Source organism: Thalassophryne amazonica, chromosome 10 (assembly GCF_902500255.1).
Source record: "Thalassophryne amazonica chromosome 10, fThaAma1.1, whole genome shotgun sequence".
In the NCBI taxonomy this organism is placed as follows: domain Eukaryota; kingdom Metazoa; phylum Chordata; class Actinopteri; order Batrachoidiformes; family Batrachoididae; genus Thalassophryne; species Thalassophryne amazonica.
In genome coordinates, this window is record NC_047112.1 from 115,772,536 (window position 1) to 115,797,944 (window position 25,409).

General features: G+C 39.8%; 1 protein-coding gene across 4 annotated transcripts in view; it reads left to right on the forward strand.

Annotated features, from left to right (window-relative positions):
• The window catches only part of lrrc40 (leucine rich repeat containing 40), a 216,936-nt gene that overhangs the window by 123,163 nt on the left and 68,364 nt on the right, over positions 1 to 25,409 (forward strand). For 3 of the 4 annotated variants that reach the window (XM_034180742.1, XM_034180741.1, XM_034180744.1), the window contains exons 9-11: positions 10,749 to 10,794; positions 19,922 to 20,024; positions 24,313 to 24,420. In XM_034180742.1, the coding sequence (XP_034036633.1) occupies positions 10,749 to 10,794; positions 19,922 to 20,024; positions 24,313 to 24,420 (257 nt within the window). The remainder of the gene's footprint in view (positions 1 to 10,748; positions 10,795 to 19,921; positions 20,025 to 24,312; positions 24,421 to 25,409) is intronic. The other variant, XM_034180743.1, reaches the window with a different exon arrangement.

A 25,409-nucleotide genomic window follows, 5' to 3' on the forward strand; every position in this document is an offset into this window, starting at 1 on the left:
TATGCTACATTTTTATATATACGAGGTCTATTAGAAAAGTATCTGACCTTATTTTTTTAAAAAACATATGGATTTGAATCACGTGTGACTATGTTAGACAAGCTTGAACCCCCATGCGCATGCGTGAGTTTTTCCATGCCTGTCGGTTGCGTCATTCGCCTGTGAGCAGGCTTTGAGTGAGGAGTGGTCCAGCCCCCTTGTCGGATTTTCATTGCCAGGAAATGGCGGAATGATTTGGGCTTTTTTTCCATCAGAATTTTTTCAGAAACTGTTAGAGACTGGCAGCTGGAAACCATTAGAAAAATTTATCTGGCTTTCGGTGAAAATGTTACGGGCTTGGTAGAGAATAAGGAGTGTTACTGTCGCTTTAAAGACGGCCCCCAGCGGCTGTGGGGCGCGCCGCTCTCCGAAGCCGCCATCGACAGGCTGAACGACCATTTCATTTCTAAACGGATGGCTGTCTGGATCCGTGACCATCGTGTGCCATTTCTCTGGTTATCACAAGAGCTGGACATCAACCATTTTCTGGCAGATTTCACTTTTAACAAGAGATTTTGTCATGGAAAGCCGAGCGGAGGCTTCGCGCGTCACGATGGATTCGCTACTGGAGCGAGACAAAACCACCTCCGTTTTGGTCTCACAGGACGGCTTTGTGATGGCGTTCAGACAGCTGTCGGTGGTTTTTCCATCGAGTGATTATCCGAGAAATTGTGGATGTGACTGGACATGCCAGAACATGTCCCGTGAGGCTTCATCACGGCGTTGCTTTGCGCCATGCGGCACCGCGCGAAACCTCCGCTCCTCTTTCCATGACAAAAACTCCTGTAACAGTGGAATGTGCCGTTCATTTCCAAACTGGACGCTGTGTTTTATCCGGGACGTCGTCTGACTAGCACAGGAATTGTGAAAAGACGTGGACATCAGCACTTTTTCAGCACATTGAGACAGACGTGCGGAGGAATTCCGCGCGTCGCGGCGGTGCCACATGGCGCAAAGCACACCATGATGAAGCCTCACGGGACATGTTCTGGCATGTCCAGGCACATCCACAATTTCTCGGATAATCACTCGATGGAAAAACCACCGACAGCTGTCTGAACGCCATCTCAAAACCGTCCTGTGAGACCAAAACGGAGGTGGTTTTGTCTCGCTCCAGTAGCGAATCCATCGTGATGCGCGAAGCCTCCGCTCGGCTTTCCATGACAAAGTCTCTTGTTAAAAGTGAAATCTGCCGGAAAATGGTTGATGTCCAGCTCTTGTGATAACCAGAGAAATGGCACACGATGGTCATGGATCCAGACAGCCATCCGTTTAGAAATGAAATGGTCGTTCAGCCTGTCGATGGCGGCTTCGGAGCGCGGTGCGCCCCACAGCTGCTGGGGGCCGTCCTTAAAGCGACAGTAACACTCCTTATTCTCTACCAAGCCCGTAACATTTTCACCGAAAGCCAGATAAATTTTTCTAATGGTTTCCAGCTGCCAGTCTCTAACAGTTTCTGAAAAAATTCTGATGGAAAAAAAAACACCAAATCATTCCGCCATTTCCTGGCAATGAAACGACGAGGGGGCTGGACCACTCCTCACTCAAAGCCTGCTCACAGGCGGATGACGCAACCAACAGGCGTGGAAAAACTCACGCATGCGCACAAGGGTTCAAGCTTGTCTGACGCAATCACACGTGATTCAAATCCATATGGTTTTTGAAAAAATAAGGTCGGATACTTTTCTAATAGACCTCGTATTTTTGAAATTTACAATTTATATTTACATTCTAAATTATGAAAATGGTTCATTAAATGTATTTCAGATTTTCGCACTACAAAAACTAACCTTTTTCTGGTTCGATTTTTAGGGTTTGGGGTGAATATAGAGGGTCACTGTTTTCATGCCGTATGTCAGAATGAACAAAAACTGTAAAGGTTGTCCTGAAAAAAATGACACCAAACAAGGCAAAGTAAACAGTTTTTTAAGGTAAATTGTGAAGGTAAAACCAAAAGTAGTCAAAAAGCCAAAAAAAATAGCCAAGACTGCAGATGGTTATGTGTCAGTGGTGTTAATTTATATTAACTCCAAACACTCACAAAAGTACAAAACACTCATGCATTTAAATGTTTTCTGACAGTATTTTAGTAACTGTACCTGTATTCCATGCTGGCTGGATGTTATTGTTTCATTTATTGAAATGTGTGTATGTATTTGTGTATACAAAAGATACATTTTTTTATATTTATTGTGTAGTTTGTGTCCATGTTGTTGTGCTGCCTTCTTGAGCAGGTCACTCTTGAAAAAGTGATTTTTAATCTCAATGAGGCTTTTACCTGGTTAAGTAAAGAATATAATAAATATATGTATTTAAATAAAACCTTCCTGGCTGAGGAGCCGCATGGTTGTGTTCTATCATTTGCAGCTGAAACTGCTGTGTTCTCCACTTCGTTCTCTCACAGCAGCTCCTGTACAGTCGGAGCAGAACGATCGTCATGTTCTAAGCTCTCACCCATTTCTTGGAGACCTTTGTCATTCAGGAATAAGTGAAAGCTGAGGTCCAGCTGTGTTTGTTTGTTGGAATTGGCGCTGCATGGAGCAGTGACACTGTGAACCTGCTTCTGCTGTTGACAACTGATCAGAAGTTTGGATGCACAGTTAACTTCTGCATTAGAAACCCAGAAATGTGAAAATAATGGAGTATATAATTGAAGAATGCAGAGTTTATCCCTATTCTGATGAGATTATGTGAGATTATTTTACATAAGGAGGTTGAGTGATGTAATACTATATTTATTTTCACCAAAAGTCATGTGATAAGAAAGATCCATGTTAATGACACAGCCGGGTTCTTGCTGGAGAAGAATGTGTCCTACTGACTAACTAACCGAATGAAACATTTTCCACCTCAATGAGACAAGTGATGATCTATGATTTTGATGAGGCAGTTCTATTTAACTTTAAATTCAGTCTTTTTGTTAAACACATTTCTAATGCACTCGTCCTGTTTGGTAGTTACAGAGCAATTCTTGCACTATGTTGGATGGCCTGTGCATGCATGAAATGGATGTTTGAATTAAGGTTTTTTTTTTTTTTTTTTTTTTTTTTTTATAGCTGAAATGTTTATCAACTAACGATGATTTGCCATACAGTTGAACATGGTATTATTTTGTAGTGGGTCTAAACCAAGTGATGCTACTTCACTATGCACAGTTTAAAACATTAGTAACCTAACCTTCTACTGCAATAATAAATTAATTTCTCATATGACGCTTAACTGTTTAAAGCCAGGAAATTCCTGGCCAATATACAGAAGTGTTCAGAATAATAGTAGTGCCATGTGACTAAAAAGATTAATCCAGGTTTTGAGTATATTTCTTATTGTTACATGGGAAACAAGGTACCAGTAGATTCTCACAAATCCAACAAGATCAAGCATTCATGATATGCACACTCTTAAGGCTATGAAATTGGGCTATTAGTAAAAAAAAAAAAAAAAAGTACAAAAGGGGTGTTCAGAATAATAGTAGCATCTGCTGTTGACGCTACAAACTCAGAACTATTATGTTCAAACTGCTTTTTTAGCAATCCTGTGAATCACTAAACTAGTATTTAGTTGTATAACCAGAGTTTTTCATGATTTCTTGACATCTGCGAGGCATTAATTTTGTTGGTTTGGAACCAAGATTTTGCTGGTTTACTAGTGTGCTTGGGGTCATTGTCTTGTTGAAACACCAATTTCAGGGGCATGTCCTCTTCAGCATAAGGCAACATGACCTCTTCAAGTATTTTGACATATCCAAATTGATCCATGATACCTGGTATGCGATATATAGGCCCAACACCATAGTAGGAGAAACATGCCCATATCAAGATGCTTGCACCACCATGCTTCACTGTCTTCACTGTGAACTGTGGCTTGATTTCAGAGTTTGGGGGTCGTCTCACAAACTGTCGGCGGCCCTTGGACCCAAATAGAACAATTTTACTCTCATCAGTCCACAAAATATTCCTCCATTTCTCTTTAGGCCAGTTGATGTGTTCTTTGGCAAATTGTAACCTCTTCTGCACGTCTTTTATTTAACAGAGGGACTTTGCGGGGGATTCTTGCAAATAAATTAGCTTCACACAGGCGTCTTCTAACTGTCACAGCACTTACAGGTAACTCCAGACTGTCTTTGATCATCCTGGAGCTGATCAATGGGTGAGCCTTTGCCATTCTGGTTATTCTTCTATCCATTTTGATGGTTGTTTTCCGTTTTCTTCCATGCGTCTGTTTTTTTTTTTTTTTTTTTTTTCCATTTTAAAGCATTGGAGATCACTGTAGATGAACAGCCTATAATTTTTTGCACCTGCGTATAAGTTTTCCCCTCTCCAATCAACTTTTTAATCAAACTACGCTGTTCTTCTGAACAATGAATGAATGAATGAATGAATGAAAACTGTTTATTTCGAACATTTGATACAACAACAATTACAAGATAGATCAGTAAAGACAACAACAAAAAAGTTCCTACTGTGTACCCAACATGTCCGAAAAGGGGTAGGGTGAAGCATCAGCTTATTTATCCCTACCCCTTCTTCCCCACAACCAGTAATACCCTTTGCCACATATACACATAGATTCCTACACACCTAAACCGATATCAATATATATATATATATATATATATACACACATCAACATACATATACATACACATATATACATATATATACACAAACATAAATATACACCTACACATACCTACTTACATACAAAATACTATATATTTACAAGCCGAAGCAAAAAACAAAAACACCCTAACCCTCATTACCCTTCCTCCTCCCTATACCTAGAAAAAAACATATTTTTGTACCGCTGTTTGAACTGGTTCATGCTTGGACATAGCTTGAGCCCCACTCCCAATCTGTTCCACATCCTCACCCCACAGACAGAAATACAGAAACCTTTTAATGTTGTTCGTGCCCACTGATGCTTTAAATTAAATTTCCCCCTCAGACTGTAATCCCCTGATCTGTTAAAAAACATATTTTTAATATTTGCTGGAAGTAAATTGTTTATTGCTTTATACACGATTTGTACTGTTTGAAAATGAGCCAAGTCTGTGAATTTTAAGAATTTGGATTGTAAAAATAGTGGATTTGTATGATCTCTATAGCCAGTATTATGAATAATTCTTATAGCTCTTTTCTGCATTACTGATAGTGATTGTGTTGTACCTTTATAAGTATTACCCCATACCTCTGCACAGTACTGTAATATGGTAAAACCAGTGAGCAGTAAAGAATGCGGAGTGAGTTGTGGTCCAGAATATGTTTCGCTTTGTTTAGAACTGAAATGCTTCTTGACAGTTTACTTTGTATATGTTTTATGAGTCTTCCAGTTTATCTTATCATCTATTATCACCCCCAGAAACTTATTTTCATGTATCCTTTCAATATCTACCCCCTCGACGTGTAACTGAACCTGTATGTCTGTATTACAATAGCCAAATAACATGTATTTTGTTTTACTTAAGTTTAATGATAATTTGTTTCTGTCAAACCATATTTTTAATTTTCCCATTTCTATACTGATCCTCCTCAGTAACTCCTGCAAATCCCCCCCTGAACAAAAAATGCTTGTCATCTGCAAATAATACTAATTTTAATATTTTGGAAACATTGACAATATCATTTATATAAAGTAGAAACAGTTTTGGACCCAATACTGACCCCTGTGGGACGCCACAAGCATTGTCCAAGCATGATGATGTATATTCCCCCAACTTCACAAACTGTTTTCTGTTACTTAAGTAGCTTCTCACCCAGTGCAACACCAACCCCCTAATCCCATACTGTTCAAGTTTATTGATTAATATGTCATGATTGATTGTATCAAAAGCCTTTTTAAGGTCTATAAATATTCCAACTGAATGTAATTTGTGGTCTATGGCGTTTGTAATCTCCTCAACTGATTCTATTAATGCAAGTGATGTTGAACTATGTGCTCTGAATCCATATTGACTATCAGTAAGTAATTTGTTTATTTATGAATTTGTCTAATCTATTATTGAATAACTTTTCTAATAATTTGGAAAATTGTGGAAGCAAAGAAACAGGTCTATAATTTGTGAAGTGGTGTCTATCCCCAGTCTTATACAGTGGCACAACCTTAGCTATTTTCATTTGATTGGGAAATTTACCGGTTTGAAATGATAAGTTACAGATGTATGTTAATGGTTCTACAATCCATTCAATGACCTGTTTTACCACCACCATATCAATTTCATTTAAATCGGTAGATGTTTTATATTTACAATTATTCACAATGTCTGTAATTTCTTTTCCATCCACTGCTGTGAGGAACATTGAACAGGGATTTCTTTCTATGAGATTATTATCCCAATCGTCAGGTTGGGAATCGGGGAATTTTTTCTGCCATGCTTGGTCCAATATTTACAAAAAAATTATTAAAACCGTTGACTACCTCATCCTTATTTTCCTTCTTGACATTATTATCAATGAAATACTGAGGGTAACTCTGTTTTTTATTACCATTTTTGATAATGCTATTTAATATATCCCATATTCCTTTAATATTGTTTTTGTTATTATATAATATGTTACTATAATATTCCTTCCTACATACCCGTATAATATTAGTTAATCTATTTTTGTATTTCTTATATCTATTTTCTGCCTCTTTAGTCTTTAGTTTTATGAATTCTCTATACAGTGTATTTTTCTTATTATCAATCAATCAATCAACTTTTTTCTTGTATAGCGCCAAATCACAACAAACAGTTGCCCCAAGGCGCTCCACATTGCAAGGCAAGGCCATACAATAATTATGAAACACAGTCTACGTCTAAAGCAACATAACCAAGGGATGGTCCAGGGTCACCCGATCCAGCCTTAGCGAAAAGGAAAGTTTTAAGCCTAATCTTAAAAGTAGAGAGGGTATCTGTCTCCCTGATCTGAATTGGGAGCTGGTTCCACAGGAGAGGAGCCTGAAAGCTGAAGGCTCTGCCTCCCATTCTACTCTTACAAACCCTAGGAACTACAAGTAAGCCCGCAGTCTGAGAGCGAAGCGCTCTAATGGGGTAATATGGTACTACGAGGTCCCTAAGATAAGATGGGACCTGATTATTCAAAACCTTATAAGTAAGAAGAAGAATTTTAAATTCTATTCTAGCATTAACAGGAAGCCAATGAAGGGAGGCCAACACGGGTGAGATATGCTCTCTCCTGCTAGTCCCCGTCAGTACTCTAGCTGCAGCATTCTGAACCAACTGAAGGCTTTTTAGGGAACTTTTAGGACAACCTGATAATAATGAATTACAATAGTCCAGCCTAGAGGAAATAAATGCATGAATTAGTTTTTCAGCATCACTCTGAGACAAGACCTTTCTGATTTTAGAGATATTGCGTAAATGCAAAAAGGCAGTCCTACATATTTGTTTAATATGCGCTTTGAATGACATATCCTGATCAAAATAACTCCAAGATTTCTCACAGTATTACTAGAGATCAGGGAAATGCCATCCAGAGTAACGATCTGGTTAGACACCATGCTTCTAAGATTTGTGGGGCCAAGTACAATAACTTCAGTTTTATCTGAGTTTAAAAGCAGGAAATTAGAGGTCATCCATGTCTTTATGTCTGTAAGACAATCCTGCAGTTTAGCTAATTGGTGCGTATCCTCTGGCTTCATGGATAGATAAAGCTGGGTATCATCTGCGTAACAATGAAAATTTAAGCAATACCGTCTAATAATACTGCCCAAGGGAAGCATGTATAAAGTGAATAAAATTGGTCCTAGCACAGAACCTTGTGGAACTCCATAATTAACTTTAGTCTGTGAAGAAGATTCCCCATTTACATGAACAAACTGTAATCTATTATTACATGCATTTCGTAACCCTTTCATCATCCATGGTCGAGCTTGGATTTTTTGTTTTCTGTAGTCTTGTTTAATTGGACAATTTTTATCATATAATGATGTAAATATTTGTAAAAAAGTTTCATATGCACTATCAACATCACTTTCACTGTATACCTTTTCCCAGTTTTGCTCCTGTAAATCCTTCTTTAGTGTGTTCATGTTTTCCTCTGTCCGCACTCGCCTGTATTTTATTTTCTCCTCTGGCTGATTCCGCCGATGGTTTCTATTATAAACGATGAAAACTGGTAGATGATCACTAATGTCATTGATTAATAATCCACTCACAGTGTTATTCTCAATATCATTGCTGAATATATTATCAATTAAGGTAGCACTATGGGATGTAATTCTGCTTGGCCTGGTGATTTTTGGATATAAACTCATACTGTACATTATACTGATAATTATTACTGATTATTTTATGCTTATTTGGATTGAGCAGATCAATATTTAAGTCACCACAAATGAACACAGTTTTTTGATTAGTTTTTGAGAACATTTTTCCCATACAGTCAGTGAATGTTTCAATACTAGATCCTGGTGCTCTATATATACAGCTGACTAATACATTTTTGCTTTTTTCTTCACATATTTCAATAGTTATACATTCTAATAAGTTATCAATCACAGTTGTCATATTGTCTACTATTTTATAATCCATGTTCTTATCCACATACACAGCCACTCCTCCTCCACTCTTATTCTTTCTGTTTACACAATTAAATTCATATCCATCCAGTTCAAAATCCATTCCTTTATCTTCATTGATCCATGTTTCTGATATAGCAGTTATGTTAAATATTTTTTTAAACTGACTTAAATATTCTTTAATGTTGTTAAAGTTTGCATATAGACTTCTGCTGTTGAAATGGATTATTGATAATTTGTTATCCATTCTAATGATCCGATTAAACTGTTCATCTGTATAATAGCAACAACTGTCATTGATATTTGAGAAGAAATTATTGTCCGGGTCTATATCGTGCTCCAAGTCCAGTACATTGTGGTCTGTGTATTTAAATGTTCTCAGTTCTACTTTTCCATGATCAGCCATCCTTTGAGTTATATCCTTCTTGTCTCCAGATGTAGATGATGTAGTAGATGAATAGGTTCCTCTGGTCTGTGTCATGGTGTTGTGATGTGTTTGTGTCCTCATACCTTATTGGTCGTATTTGTCCAGTTCCTCGATGTTCCTGATTACCATAACCTTCTCTTGTTCTGGTGTTCCATTCAATTTGATAAATGTTTTGCAGTTGGATGTCCATGTCTGTTGAATTTTTCCCTGCTTTTTTAAGAAACGAGCTTTCCTGACGATGTCTGCGTTTCTTTTGGTCAGATGTTCATTGATGAATACGTTTGTTCCTTTGAGTTTCCGTCCCTGTTTTAACAATGCCATTTTATGTTTTCTGTTGACAAACCTCATTATAACTGCTTGCTTGTCTCCATCCTCTCTCCTGGGCAGGGGGTGGCACGCTTCAGTGTTATTACAGTCCATTTGAATACCTTTAGATTGCAGGAAGTCAGCCACCTGTTGTTCCACTGAGCTGGCCTCCTGCTCGTTGGCCTCCCCTCCGCTGTCTTCTGACACCGCCCGTGCGTAGGATCGAGGTTTAATATGAATTCCTGTAATAATAACGTCGTTCATCCTTGTGTACTGTTCCAACTCCGCAACACGGTTCTCCAGGTACACCAGACGCCGGTCTTTCTCGGCATTCTGGATCCGGAGAGCCTTCACTTCTTCCACCAGCTCCATAATGGATTTCTGCTGTATTTTAACCACAGAGATTTCCTCAGACAAAAAGTCCAGGGACTTCTTGATATCGTCTCCCTCCTCCGGCGTCAGTGCCTTCTTCGGACCCATGGTCAGATAACTCCGTGCTGGCGCCTCGGGCCTCGGTAAAGCCGCGCCGGTGGAACTGCGCTGACGCCTCGGGCTTCAGGTGGAGCCGCGCTGGTGGATGTGCGCTGGCGCCTCGGGCTTCAGGTGGAGCCGCGCCGGTGGATGTGCGCTGACGCCTCGGGCCTCGGTAAAGCCGCGCCGGTGGAACTGCGCTGACGCCTCGGGCTTCAGGTGGAGCCGCGCCGGTGGATGTGCGCTGACACCTCGGGAGACAGTCCAGGGTCCGGTACACAGAAAGGCAGGCCGCGTAGTAAAGGTACAGATGAGGGCAAGGCAAATAAAAACCAGACAAAAAATGTTTTGCAAGAAATAAAAAATAAACAAAAACTCCCATCTACTACACAAGTAGTAGACGGGAGTAGTAGAAGAAACGCAACATCCAGTCCAGCTGTCATGTGTTTGTGCCAGAACTTAACCCGGTGTCAAAGTCTCAGTGCTCCAGTACGGCCGTGCTGCAGTGCTCCAGGTGCGAGTATTGTAGGGGAGCCTGTCTTGAACGTCCCATTTTCCTCAGGCTTTCAAAGAGAAAAGCATGTTCAACAGGTGCTGGCTTCATCCTTAAATAGGGGACACCTGATTCACACCTGTTTGTTCCACAAAATTGATGAACTCACTGACTGAATGCCACACTACTATTATTGTGAACACCCCCTTTTGTACTTTATTTTTACTAATAGCCGATTTCATAGCCTTAAGAGTGTGCATATCATGAATGCTTGGTCTTGTTGGATTTGTGAGAATCTACTGAATCTACTGGTACCTTGTTTCCCATGTAACAATAAGAAATATACTCAAAACCTGGATTAAACTTTTTAGTCACATGGCACTACTATTATTCTGAACACTACTGTAATACAGGTTGTTGTAGTACTGACTTGTAACATGAATAACTGTTCTGACCCACTAATGCTGTGCTCATGTGTTGCCCTCAAAACAGAAAGGAAGCAGTGAACTCCTGAAGTATTTAAGAGGAAGAATTAAAGGTACTGTGAAAACACTTGATGTCGAGTGGAAACTGTCTTGACTTAATAGAGATCTGCATGTTCCATCACACATCTGTACCAGTGTGTCCTTTTTCATTGTACAAAGTAGTACCATCTTCAGGAAATCGTGCGTTTGTGTCTGAATTATGAATTTTTCCACCACGAGAGCCACATATAATTTTTAGTATCTGACTTCAAGTTTCTATGAAGGAAGAAAAACACTTTTGATTCTTCCACACTTCTTCCAGTTTACACTATTACCAGTGATGCAGATTTTACTGGAGCCTGTTATCATTGTTCAGTGGGTGTTTATTTATTTTTATTGTCATTTCCTTGAAATATCATGATACAAGTGCCTTGATTAGAGAGAGTGGCGACATGACGAGTCGGAAAAAAAAAAACGGTCATGTGACTGGTGGTGCCATCATGGGTTCAAAACAGTGTTGGCTGTTAATGTGTCTGCATGTAAATCCAGCTGTTTTATTTATTTATTTGCTGAAAATACGGGTTGTTGTGCATTTGGAGGCACAAATAGACACAACAAGGGCTTCAAGATGTACAGATTCCCTTCAGATTGGAACAGAAGAAACATTTGGGAAAATAAAGTCACTCATGGGATGGAAGCGACTTCATCATCAAAGCTTTGAGAGGTAAATTTATTGTTCAGTCCCATGTTCAGTAAAACTCACCTTAACCGACATCATATAAACCAGATATTCACAATCATCGGACAAAAAAATGTCACAAAGTTTTTGTATTGTTTTCCATGTAATAAACATCATGTATAACTGATTCTGTACAGCAGATTTTTCGCTCACATTTGATAAAATGTCCCGTCCGATCACAATGTATTTCCATTAAACCCCTCGCATGTGGGACTGGAGTCATTTACATTATTAAAAGTAAAGTAAGTCCCTTCGGCTGCTCCCTTGTTTGCACTCGGGGTCGCCACAGCAAATCCAAGGTGGATCTGCATGTAGAATTGGCACAGGTTTTATGCCGGATGCCCTTCCTGACACAACTCCACATTACATGGAGAAATGTGGCAGGAGTGGGATTTGAACCCAGAACCTTCTGCACTGAAACCAAGCACATTAACTGCTTGGCCACCACCCCTGCAACATTATTAAAAGTCCGAGCATTTATTTTTTTCACACTGTGCTCAGACTGGGTGCCGCAGCCTGACGTGCACCTGTTAAATCAGACACAGCAAAAGGCTGTGATTTGACACTTTGCTGCTTTCCATCCTTCATCTCATCATATTTTGATAGTTTTTACAGTGCGCACACAGATAACATTTTGATAATGGATCAAATACATTTGGCAGAAAAAAAAATTCAGTGGAAATTTTGACCCAGTCACTGAGGCGCAGGTCCCAATGCAAGATTTACCATAGATATGTCTCACATTGGACAAATGTCCCATCCGATTACAATGTATTTCCATTAAAAACCCAGAGCAGTCTGGATGTGCAGAGATACAAATTAAAGTTCAGCTCTGACACTTGCTGATTTGTGGAAAGTGGGAGAGGAGTCATTTCTGTGATTAAGTCTGACCATTTAGTTTTTCCACACCGTGCGCAGACTCGGAGATGCAGCCTGCACATGCAGCTGTTAAATCAGACACAAAAGGCTGTGATTTGACACTTTTCTGCTTTTAATCCTTTGTCATATCAGCTCTCCACAATTTCTCTTATACTCACTCGACTGGTAAGCCACTGAAAGCCGAGATACGCATGTCCCAACTTGTCCTCTGACACTCCAAAACGGAGGTGTTCTTTGTCTCGCTCCATCAGCGAATCTGTCGTGATGCGCCAAGCCTCCGCGCAGCTTTCCATGACAAAATCTCGTGTTAAAGAGTGAAATCTGCCGGAAAATAGCTGATGTCCAGCTCTTGTGATAACCAGAGAAATTGCACATGATGGTCCCGGATCCATAAAGCCATCCGTTTAGAAATGAAATGGTCATTTCAGCCTGTCAATCACGGCTCGGAGCGCGGCGCACCGTGCGCCATTGTCAGCCGTCCTTAAAGCTGTAGTAACACTCCTTAATCTCTGTGAAGCCCATAAAATTTTCACGGAAAGCCAAATGAATTTTCCGAATGGTTTCCAGCTGCCTGTCTCTAACAGTTTCTGAAAAAATTCTGATGGAACAAAGCCCAAATCATTCCGCCATTTCCTCGCAATGAAAAAATGACGAGAGCGGTGGACCAGTGCTCACTCAAAGCCTGCCCACAGGCGAATGATGCAACCGACAGGCGTAAAAAAACTCACGCATGCTCACGAAGGTTCAAGCTTGTCTGACGTAAAAACATATGAATCAAATCCATATATTTTTTGCATAAAATGAAAAGGTCGGATACTTTTATAACAGACCTCACGTGTGTGTGTGCAAGGTTGGGGAGGATTACTTTGAAAGAATACATGTGGATTACATGTATGTACATACATTTGGATTACTTGTAATCTTATTACTTTTGGATTACATTTCAAAGTAATCCTACCCAACTGTGAATATGTGTGTAGATATGTATTCATGAAAGTTTGTTTGCGTGTATATATTTCTTATTTTTTAGTATAAGGGGTGGGTATTTATAAGCTTTGCTTCTGCGCTCACCCTTTCGGCCACACAGGACCTTTTTGTAAAGCTGCTTTGTTATAAGTCTTTTTGTTGTTGTTGAATTGTGTGCCAAATAAACTCATTCATTCATTCATATTATATAGCGCACACGCTGATAAATGGATCCAAAAAGTCCGCACATTTACAGCACGAAGTCGGTAAAAGAGGATAATGTGCAGCTTACCTTTGATTTGGAGGTGATGATTGTAGAAAGAAAAGACTTAAAAAAAAAAAAAAAAAAAAAAAAAAACTTTAAAACTATCACACACATCATTGCATGACACGGAGTTACAGAGCTGCAGCTGCATAAATCAGGCTTTAAATTAATTAAATAAATCATCATAAATTGTAAATTTATGTAAATTTGATAGCTCAACTATTTTTATATTTATTTTGATAGCACCTGTACCTGGATGTGTTGCTGTTTGTGGTTAAAAAATGTTGAAAACTTTGAGTTGTTCAGCGCAGTTGAACCCAAAATGGCGTCATGTTCTGAGTTGACGCCACTCTCCAATCAAGGCACTCTAGGCTGGACCATGCACCCCTAGTGTCCACAGTCTTGCTATGAGTAACTTTGACCCTTGTTAGACGATGTGTGGTCGGTTGGCATTGAATGTCCCGTCCTCTGTGCTAGAGGATGGAGCCATTCATTATCTCGCATGGTTTAAGAACGATCATGGCTTGGTTGAGACATTTTGACTTGGAAATATACTGGTACATTCAAAAGTAGAGTCCCTTAATTCAGAGAGTAGTGACATGACGAGTCGGGGGGGGGGGGGGGGGGTCACATGACTTGTGGTGCCATCTTGGGACCAAAATAGCGTTCACTGTTAATCTGTTTGCATGTAAATCCAGCTATTTTATTTATTTAATAGCTGAAAATGCCAGGTTGTTGGGCATTTCAAATAGAAACAACAAGGGCTTCAAGATGTACTGATTCAGAACCGAAGTGACTTCATTATCAAAGTTTTGAGAGGTAAATTTATTGTTCAGTCCCGTGTACAGAAAAACTCACATAAACCGTCATCGTATGAACCGGATAATCGTAGTCACGCGACAAAAATGTCCCATTGTATAATGGATTTTTCTTTGGATAAAATGTCCCGTCCGTCCGCAATGTATTTCCATTAAAACTCCATTGGACGTGGGACCAGAATCATTTCCCTGATTGAAAAATCGGCCATTTTACCATTAATGAAACTTTTTTTTTATGCTTCCCTTTATTTTCCCAAAAGGCTGATTAGAATATCAATTCCTACCTCGATAACATTTCATTACCTGTTGTTGCGGAGGAGCATTGCTCCAACTTAAATTCTGAATTCACAGCAGAGGAAGTCTGGGCTGCAATCCAAGCCATGCCTCATGCGAAATGCCCGGGCGCAGATGGGTTTCCACTAGAATTTTTCAATAAATTTTGGCCCGAGATTCACCCAATTCTTATACTTGCCATCAATAACATTTGGAAGGGTGATATTCCACCATCTTTGAGATATGCCTCTATTAGCCTAATTTTAAAGAAAGATAAAAGATTAAAAACCCCTTGGACTGTTCATCCTATAGACCTATCAGTTTACTTATTGTAGACTATATAGTAGTAACAAAGGTATTGGCTCTCTCCCTAAAGTTATGAACCAAGACCAGGCAGGATTTCTGAAATCAAGGCATGCTGTGGATAATGTATGACATGCTCTTAATATCATACATTATATCAACACTAATAAAACCCCAACATTCTCTTTAGATGCCGAACAGCCTTTGGACCAAGTTGAATGGCCTTTCTTGTTTTCAATATTGGAGAAATTTGGCTTTGGCTCTAATTTTATTAATGTGAATAAAATTAGAGCTAATGCTAAACCTTTACTCATACGCAATGGCCAGCGTCAAAACTAGTGGTCTTGTTTCTGAAGGTTTTCCGGTGCGTAGGGCCTGTAGACAGGGGTGCCCTTTGTCACCTCTATTGTTCACACTGTTTATTGAACCTTTAGCTGAAGCAATATGGTCGAACCCAGATATTACAGGGGTTGCAAAAAATGAGAAAAATCACGTAATTTCCCTTTTTACTGATTATGTTCTCTTGTATTTACTGAGCCCTGAAAAGTCCATTCCAGCTGTTTTGAATTCTATAGCCTTATTTGGTGCCTGGTCAGGTTATAAAAATAAACTTAGGTAAATCGGTCGCTCTGCCATTCAACATTCCTCTGGACAGGCCAGTACAATCTCCTTTTCAGATGTCAGAAAGGAGACTCATTTATTTGGGTGTTTTCCTCACCCCCAATTTGACGGACTTGTTTAGTACTAATTACGCCCCTTTAATTCAGAAAATTAAAAATGATCTAAAGAAGTGGTCATCCTCACCTACTTCCTTTTTGGGAAGGATCAGTGCTATAAAAATGAATATCCTCCCTTGTCTAAATTATTTATTCCAAAACCTTCCCTGTTATCTGACTCCTACTTTTTTTTTATCTTTTGATGCCAATATTTCTCAGTATAGTTGGAATAATAAACATCCGAGGGTTAAATTTGTAAAACTCACTAAACCAAGGGAAGTAGGGGTTTTCTGCCTAATTTCCAACACTATTATTTGGTCTGCTCAACTTAAAATGATGATTAAGTGGTTCATGAATAGACAGCACTCACTATGGATTGATTTAGAATCCCTTGCATGTCACCCTCTTAAACTGGATTTCCTTCCTTTTACTTACAATATAGACAGATTAAAATTTAATTTTGTTGTCTATAATGCTTTATTGGTTTGGAAGAATGTGAGAAAATATTTGAACATTCCTACAGTTATTTCTGTTCGATCCCCTCTAGCACTGAACCCTGATTTTCCTCCTCTAGTTAGGAGTATTGTTTTGCTAAAATGGATGTCTGAAAGTATGAGATTTCACTGGCCTTTTTACCTCTGGCTCATTAAAGTCATTTGAACAAATTAGGACACAGTTTACCAATCCTTCTGAAGACATACAGTGAGGAAAATAAGTATTTGAACACCCTGCGGTTTTGCAAGTTCTCCCACTTAGAAATCATGGAGGGGTCTGAAATTTTCATCTTAGGTGCATGTCCACTGTGAGAGACATAATCTAAAAAAAAAAAAAAAAAAAATCCAGAAATCACATTGTATGATTTTTTTTTTCATAATTTATTTGTATGTTACTGCTGAAAATAAGTATTTGAACACCTACCAACAAGCAAGAATTCTGTCTCTCACAGACCTGTTAATTTTTCTTTAAGAAGCCCTCTTATTCTGCACTCTTTACCTGTATTAATTGCACCTGTTTGAACTTGTTGCCTGTATAAAAGACACCTGTTCACACAGTCAATCAATCACACTCCAACCTGTCCACCATAGCCAAGACCAAAGAGCTGTCTAAGGACACCAGGGACAAAACTGTAGACCTGCACAAGGCTGGGATGGACTACAGGACAACAGGCAAGCAGCTTGGTAGAAGACAACAACTGTTATGATTATTTATTATTTGAAAGTGGAAGAAACACAAGATGACTGTCAATCTCCCTCGGTCTGGGATTCCATGCAAGATCTCATTTTATGGGGTAAGGATGATTCTGAGAAAGCTCAGAACTACACAGGAGGACCTGGTCAGTGACCTGAAGAGAGCTGGGACCACAGTCACAAAGATTACATTAGTAACACATGATGCTGTCATGGTTTAAAATCCTGCAAGGCAGCAAGGTCCCCCTGCTCAGGCCAGCACATGTCCAGGCCCGTTTGACGTTCACCAGTGACCATCTGGATGATCCAGAGGATGCATGGGAGAAGGTCATGTGGTCAGATGAGACCAGAATAGAGCTTTTTTGAATCAACGCCACTTACCATGTTTAGAGGATGAGAACAACCCCAATAAAACCATCCCAACTGTGAAGCATGGGGGTGGAAACATCATACTCTGGGGGTGCTCTTCTGCAAAGGGGACAGGACAACTGCACCGTATTGAAGGGAGGATGGATGGGGTCATGTATTGAGATTTTGGCAAACAACCTCTTCCCTCAGTAAGAGTATTGTAGATGGGTCATGGCTGGGTCTTCAGCATGACAATGACCCCAAACACACAGCCAGGGCAACTAAGGAGGGGCTCCGTAAGAAGCATTTCAAGGTCCTGGAGTGGCCTGGCCAGTCTCTAGACCTGAACTCAATAGAAAATCTTTGGAGGGAGCTGAAACTCCAAACCTGAAAGATCTAGAGAAGATCTGTATGGAGGAATGGACCAAAATCCCTACTGCAGTGTGCAAACCTGGTGAAAAACTACAGAAAACGTTTGACCTCTGTAATTGCAAACAAAGGCTACTGTACAAAATATTAACATTGATTTTCACAGGTGTTAAAATACTTATTTGCAGCAGTAACATACAAATAAATTATTAAAAAAAAACGTACATTGTGATTTCTGGAATTTTTTTTTTTTTAGATTATGTCTCTCAGTGGACATGCACCTAAGATGAAAATTCCAGACTTGCAAAACCACAGGGTGTTCAAATACTTATTTTCCTCACTGTATATAAATACTTCCAAATTCGTCATTTTATCAAATCCCTTCTTCATGGGAACAATTTTCATTCAAATATTTCAGATCTAGAAAACACCCTGATTTCCTCTAAATCGCTGAAAGGGATACTTTCAGAGTATTATGCTGTAATTGTGCACTCACATGCTTCTGCCTGCAATTCTTTGAAGCCGCTGTGGGAGTGTGATCCGGGGTAACATTTAGCTCTAGTGACTGGACCAAGATTGTGATGGAATGTTTCCAAAATATACTTCAATTTCAATACACAAACAAAATTTCCGATTTTTTTCATATGTCGTACTTTACCCCTGTCTGCCTCCACAGGATGTTCCCCAACGGCTCCAACCTTTGTTAGAAATGTAAAGCTCATAAGAGGACACTTATTGATTTGTTTTGGTCTTGTGATCACATCCAGTCATTTTGGAAAGATGTACACTTGGTTATTCAGGAGGTGACTGGTAAGCGTTTCATAATGTCACCCTCTTTCTATCTGTTAAACCATGTACCTGGTAATCTTTTTGATACAGATACAAGGTCTTTATTATAAATCCTGTTATTCCTTGCCATGAAATGTATATTACTGCAGTGGTCTGCCCCTCACATGCCTACGGTCAATAAAACTACATTCGACAAGGAAGCTCGGAAAAATGCCTCGCCAAGATGAGGTATGGTATGGGACTGAGAAGTCTTCCTGATTCGTGCAGTGATCTGACAAATTGATAGCATTTGGAATTTGCTGAAATCTACACATATCTGATTAGGTGATGAGTCCATGTTTATTTAGTTGAACAGCAGTGGAACATACATTTGGCTATAGCAGTATGCTAAAAACAAACATGTTAATGAATGGTGTAAAATATTCACAACAAGCGCAATTCATTTTGTGAAAGGACATTTTTCATCAGACCTTTGAAGTGATCACTACAACTGCTCTCCTTTGTCACCAGCTGGATTCCAGTGTTTTCCCATGACTTGGCTCCATCATGTACTTCCTTTTAATCACTTTTTTCTCGAAGCGAAATCCTTATGTTGCATTCACAATCTGACCATTAGCACGGTGTTTGCTGATGAAGAGTGAAAAGTTGTCCATCAGACTCCACAGGAGCCAAGGCAATGTTGTGGTCCTGGACAAAAATTTCAACATGTTTAAAATCTAAAACATTTATGCTAAAATGGGAGTAGAGTTCTGCTGCCGCTATGTCACCTCCACTAGTATGCAGTTACTGCTCTGTTTGCCTTTGATGGCCTCTACTGGCCAACATTGGAGGCTTGAATGGATGCATCACCTCCACTGGGCATGAAGAAATACAAAGGAATATGAAGAACCTGTCTTGATGTACCAGTAGCAAGTAATGTGAGTTATATTGACTTTTATATAGGCTACATGACCTCACCTAATGTTTCAAAAGTTGAGTCAAATATCTGCTCCGGCAAGCTACACTACTGCTCCATGGAGTGTGCTACCAACATGTCCACCCTCCTATGGCGAAAGTTGAACTACGTCCTATAGTGTCAGTGGACTGTTGGCAAATATCATGTTCTGCCAGCACAACATCAACCCTCAGTGAACTATGTCAACCTGTGTTAAACCCCTGGAGTCAGCCTTCTGACGCTTCACAGAGATTTTTACAAATTTGCTGTTTTGGACAACAGCCACTTCAAGTCATAATGTGAATGACCCTTAAGAATTCTGTGAAACTTCAGGCCCATTAATCTGTCCCTATTTGAACGTCTTTAAATGATGCATTCCTTCCTCATTGTCCCTTTCAACATTGATCACTAAAAAATGTGTTCCCTGGTGTGAACTTTTGAGTATGGTGGTCATTAATTCAGACTGTGAGCTGCTTTTGGAGTGGGATATCCCTAGAACTGATGTTTCAGCAAATTCTTCTATTAAATATAAGCGGTCAAGCACTTGTGGCATATTACTGAAGTGGGTGTGCATTTTCTGTGTGTGTGTGTGTGTGTGTGTGTGTGTGTGCGCAGAAGAGCCAGAGAGATCAGATGAAGGATCTACTGCAGTGATGTTACCTAGTCAAGCCAAAGTGAATCTGCAGAAGATAAAAGCTCTGAGGTTATTGGAGTACAGGTTGGTGTCATTGTTACAAATTATGTTTTTTTGGGGGGGTGGGGTGTCCAGACACATTGTAATCCCTCTGTGCATGCATCATTCACAATTTGTCAGGGATGGGTTATGTGGATAGTCTAAGTTTGCCCAAATTTTAGTTTGGTAAACAGACCTGAAAATGCACCCGATTGCATCTGAGATTTCAATTTTTTCTGGGGGTGAACCCACAGACTCCCACCTGGGGCTTCAGGCCTTGCCAAAAATTTTCAGGTTTTTCATCAGTGCCACCTGTCTGAGGCAGGTCAGCAGCAGTGTGAGGAGATGGAAAGTCTTTTCTAAAGTCTATTCACAATTTTCAATTTGAATTTATTTTCATTTATATGGTGCCACATCACAGCAAAGATGCCTCATGGCACTTCACACAAGTAAGATCTAACCTTACGAACCCCCAGAGCAAGCACACAGGCAAACAGTGGTAAGGAAAAACTCCCTCTGAGGAAGAAACCTCAAGCAGACCAGACTCAAAGGGGTGTCCCTCTGCTTGGGCCATGATACAGACATAAATTACAAAACAGTTCACAAAATGAATGTACAGGAAATGTTGGCGGCGCGCAGGGCAGGAGGTTTACAGAAACAGACACCACATCCATCTCTGGATGGAGCCGCACCTCAAACAGAGAGGAAAAAAAAACAGAATCAGGCATAAGAAAGACAACAAATACAGTATAATTTTTCAGCATTAAGCAAGAAGAAGAACAAAAGAAATACTAAGGTGATCGCCGGCCACTAGCCCTAAACTTCACTAAAAGACCCAGAATTTAGATAAAGTTGAGGCCGCGGCACACTCCGTTTACTAATAAAATTAATTTAAGAGTATAAAAGCATAGTAACAGTGATCTGCTCTGTGTCAGTCTGATCTCAGAAACTAAGCAGTGCGGAACCTGGTTAGTACTTGGATGGGAGACCTCTTTGGAACGCCACAAGCCACTGTGTGTGTTTCTCCAGGTTACACTGGAGTTGTTTCAGGAAGGGCATCCGGCGTAAAACTTGTGCCAAATACCAATGCAGTTTTGGCTATATCCGCTGTGGTGACCCGAGCAAAAATAGGAGCAGCCGAACAACAACAACAACAATAAAAAGCATAGTAACATACTACGCCAATATGCTACCCATATGAAAGGGAAAATAAGTGCGTCTTAAGTCTGGACTTAAGTCTCCACAGAATCTGACTGTTTTATTGACGCAGGGAGATCATTCCACAGAACAGGGGCACGATAAGAGAAAGCTCTGTGACCCGCAGACTTTATATTCACCCTAGGGACACAAAATAGTCTTGCACCCTGAGAAGGCAAAACCCAGGCTGGTAGGTAGGGTTTAATTAGATCAGCTAGGTAGGGAGGTGCCAGTCCGTGAACAATTTTATAGGTTAGTAGCAGAACCTTAAAATCTGATCTCGTGGGGACAGGAAGCCAGTGAAGAGATGCCAAAATGGGTGTAATGTGGTCAAACTTTCTGCTTCGTGTCAAAATTCTGGCAGCAGCATTTTGAACCAATTGGAGAGCCCTAATGCTGGACTGTGGTAAACCAAATAATAGAACATTGCAATAGTCCAGTCTGGAATAGGCAAACTCATGAATCAGGGTCTTGGTATCAGCCATAGACAGGATGGGACGAATCTTCGCTATATTTCGCAGGTGGAAGAAAGCAGTCCTCATAATATCTCTAATCTGGAGGTCAAAGGACAACGTAGGATCAAAAATTACCCCAAGGTTCCTCACTTTGTCAGTGTGATGTATGACACATGAGCCTAGGCTAAGCGGTAGCTGGTCAAATTGATGCCGATGTCTCATTTGACCAAGAACCATCACAGTCTTATCACAGTTTAAAAGTAGGAAGTTGCTTGACATCCAGCTTCTCACTAATAGAAGGCAATCTTTCAAGGATTTTATGTGGATACGATTACCAACAGTTACCGGCATGTATAATTAAGTATCATCAGCATAGCAATGAAAGGCTATGGCCAAAACACTGCCAAATCAAATCAATTTTATTTATATAGTGCCAAATCACAACAAACAGTCGCCCCAAGGCGCTTTATATTGTAAGGCAAAAGCCATACAATAATTACAGGAAAAACCCCAACGGTCAAAACGACCTCCTATGAGCAAGCACTTGGCAACAGTGGGAAGGAAAACTCCCTTTTAACAGGAAGAAACCTCCAGCAGAACCAGGCTCAGGGAGGGGCAGTCTTCTGCTGGGACTGGTTGGGGCTGAGGGAGAGAACCAGGAAAAAGACATGCTGTGGAGGAGAGCAGAGATCAATCACTAATGATTAAATGCAGAGTGGTGCATACAGAGCAAAAAGAGAAAGAAACACTCAGTGCATCATGGGAACCCCCCAGCAGTCTAAGTCTATAGCAGCATAACTAAGGGATGGTTCAGGGTCACCTGATCCAGCCCTAACTATAAGCTTTAGCAAAAAGGAAAGTTTTAAGCCTAATCTTAAAAGTAGAGAGGGTATCTGTCTCCCTGATCTGAATTGGGAGCTGGTTCCACAGGAGAGGAGCCTGAAAGCTGAAGGCTCTGCCTCTCATTCTACTCTTACAAACCCTAGGAACTACAAGTAAGCCTGCAGTCTGAGAGCGAAGCGCTCTATTGGGGTGATATGGTACTATGAGGTCCCTAAGATAAGATGGGACCTGATTATTCAAAACTTTATAAGTAAGAAGAAGAATTTTAAATTCTATTCTGGAATTAACAGGAAGCCAATGAAGAGAGGCCAATATGGGTGAGATATGCTCTCTCCTTCTAGTCCCCGTCAGTACTCTAGCTGCAGCATTTTGAATTAACTGAAGGCTTTTCAGGGAACTTTTAGGACAACCTGATAATAATGAATTACAATAGTCCAGCCTAGAGGAAATAAATGCATGAATTAGTTTTTCAGCATCACTCTGAGACAAGACCTTTCTGATTTTAGAGATATTGCGTAAATGCAAAAAAGCAGTCCTACATATTTGTTTAATATGTGCTTTGAATGACATATCCTGATCAAAAATGACTCCAAGATTTCTCACAGTATTACTAGAGGTCAGGGTAATGCCATCCAGAGTAACGATCTGGTTAGACACCATGTTTCTAAGATTTGTGGGGCCAAGTACAATAACTTCAGTTTTATCTGAGTTTAAAAGCAGGAAATTAGAGGTCATCCATGTCTTTGTCTGTAAGACAATCCTGCAGTTTAACTAATTTGTGTGTGTCCTCTGGCTTCATGGATAGATAAAGCTGGGTATCATCTGCGTAACAATGAAAATTTAAGCAATGCTTTCTAACGATACTGCCTAAAGGAAGCATGTATAACGTGAATAAAATCGGTCATAAGAAGATCATTTGTAAGATAGTCCACGAGCTGCCATGGCACCACTTTTTCCATATTTTAGAGCAAAATGATAGATTTGATATCAGCTGATAGTTTTTCAGTACACTAGGGTCAAGATTAGATTTCTTAAGTAATGGTTTAGTCACTGCAGATTTGAAACATTTAGGAACAGATCCAGAGGTTAATGACAGATCCACACAGTTGGCCCAAGAGTGGGCCACAGGTCAAATCAAACAGATCAAATAAACAGGTTGTGCATTTTGTAGTAGACATTACGAGTTTTGTCAGCATGCCTAGTGAGATACTATCAAATTCTGTAAATCTAGGTAATACCACAGTCATGGCACCCAGGGTGTAGTGGCTGGGTTAAGGCATGCAGGGATATGTTCAACCTAATGTCTTCTATTTTCTTCTCAAAGTAATCGTGTGCTGTAAAAGGAGGCACAGTTTGGACTATCTGTGACAGAATGTTCTGGAGTTATGGGGTAAAAACAACAAAAATGGTGACAAAGGTCAGTTTCAGTTTGTACAGGGGTCAAAAGTTAAACCTACTCCAATTTCAGTAAAAGTTGCAAAGGTCAATTTCAGTTTGTACAGGGGTCAAAAGTTAAAGTTGCTCCAAGTTTTGATTAAAGTGATGCAAATTATTGGTTAATAGGGTTTTTAAAAGGAATACTTTGCACTGTCTGTCATGCTTAGTTATCATGTTACGGAGTAACATATGTCACATATCATAGAATTCAATGGATGTTAACCTTGTTTGACCTTTACTTTGGAGACCAAGTGTTCAGCGCAGTCAAAACTATTCCATTTATTCATGGAAATACCTTTAATAAGTGGACTCTGTTGTGCTGATGGTGTTTTTTGCGTGGCTTTATCTTGTCTTTGCATTATCTTCAAAGTGTGTGTGTGTGTGTGTGTGTGTGTTTTCAGTGAAAAGCAGACTGATAGTATTCCAGATGAGCTGTTTGATGCTGCAGCCAATCACAGTGTCGTCGCTATTGACTTCAGTAAGAACCAGCTGATCTCTGTTCCTACCAGGTACCAGCACCACACATTCTTATACAGCAGCAGTGTGTGAAGCTGAAATAAACACACCACTAAATGCATCACAACCACTTGTTTCTCTTCCTCTGCCAATGTGATCCCAGAACTGGGTATTTTTTAATTGAATTTTTAATTTTTATTTGGCACATACACAAATAACAAAGAAATCGCTCACAAAACCAAACAAAGAAAAACAAAAGCAAATAAAACCCCAAACAATTAAAAAAAAACTATTTCTGGTTGTGTGTTGCCTGAAGCAAAGGCTTGTAAACACCCACCCCTATATCCATTGCATCCAGAAAGTATCCACAGTGCTTCACTTTACAGCCTTTTCAAAAAATGGATTAAATTCATTTTTTTCCTCAAAATTCTACTCTCAACACGCAGTTATTTTTTAATCTTTGCACATCGATTACAAATAACAACTAAGAAATCACATCTACATAAGTATTCACACCCTTTGCTCAATCAGGACTAAAACCTCAAGACACAAAAACAGCTTCTTTCCATCTGCAACGCGACCAATTACTTCTTACAGAAGTAGTTTTTCGTTTTCTTTTTATTGTTGTTTATGCACCAATGACATAAATGTCATTGGTGCATAAACAATGTATGTAAGAAGTTACTTGGAAATAAATGTGATTCTGATACTTCTGTTGATGCACCTTTGGCTTCAATTATAGCCTCAACTCTTCTTGAATATGATGCCACAAGCTTGGAGCACCTGTAGGCCCCCTGACACTTGCACGACTTTGATCCACACCCTTGCACGCACATTGTCGTGACTATCCCACCCACTTTGTTCCCAGCTAGACACTGTGATTTGTTCCACTGACTGCCACGCGTTGTGTGCTGGATGCTGCACATATAAAATAATTATTTCGTAGTGGATTAATCATTTCCTCTTCAAGTTGGCTGTTGAAAATGCCTCTAATCGCTTCCAGAATCACAGAGAGCTGTTCGAGATGCAGCTTTTGTCTTGC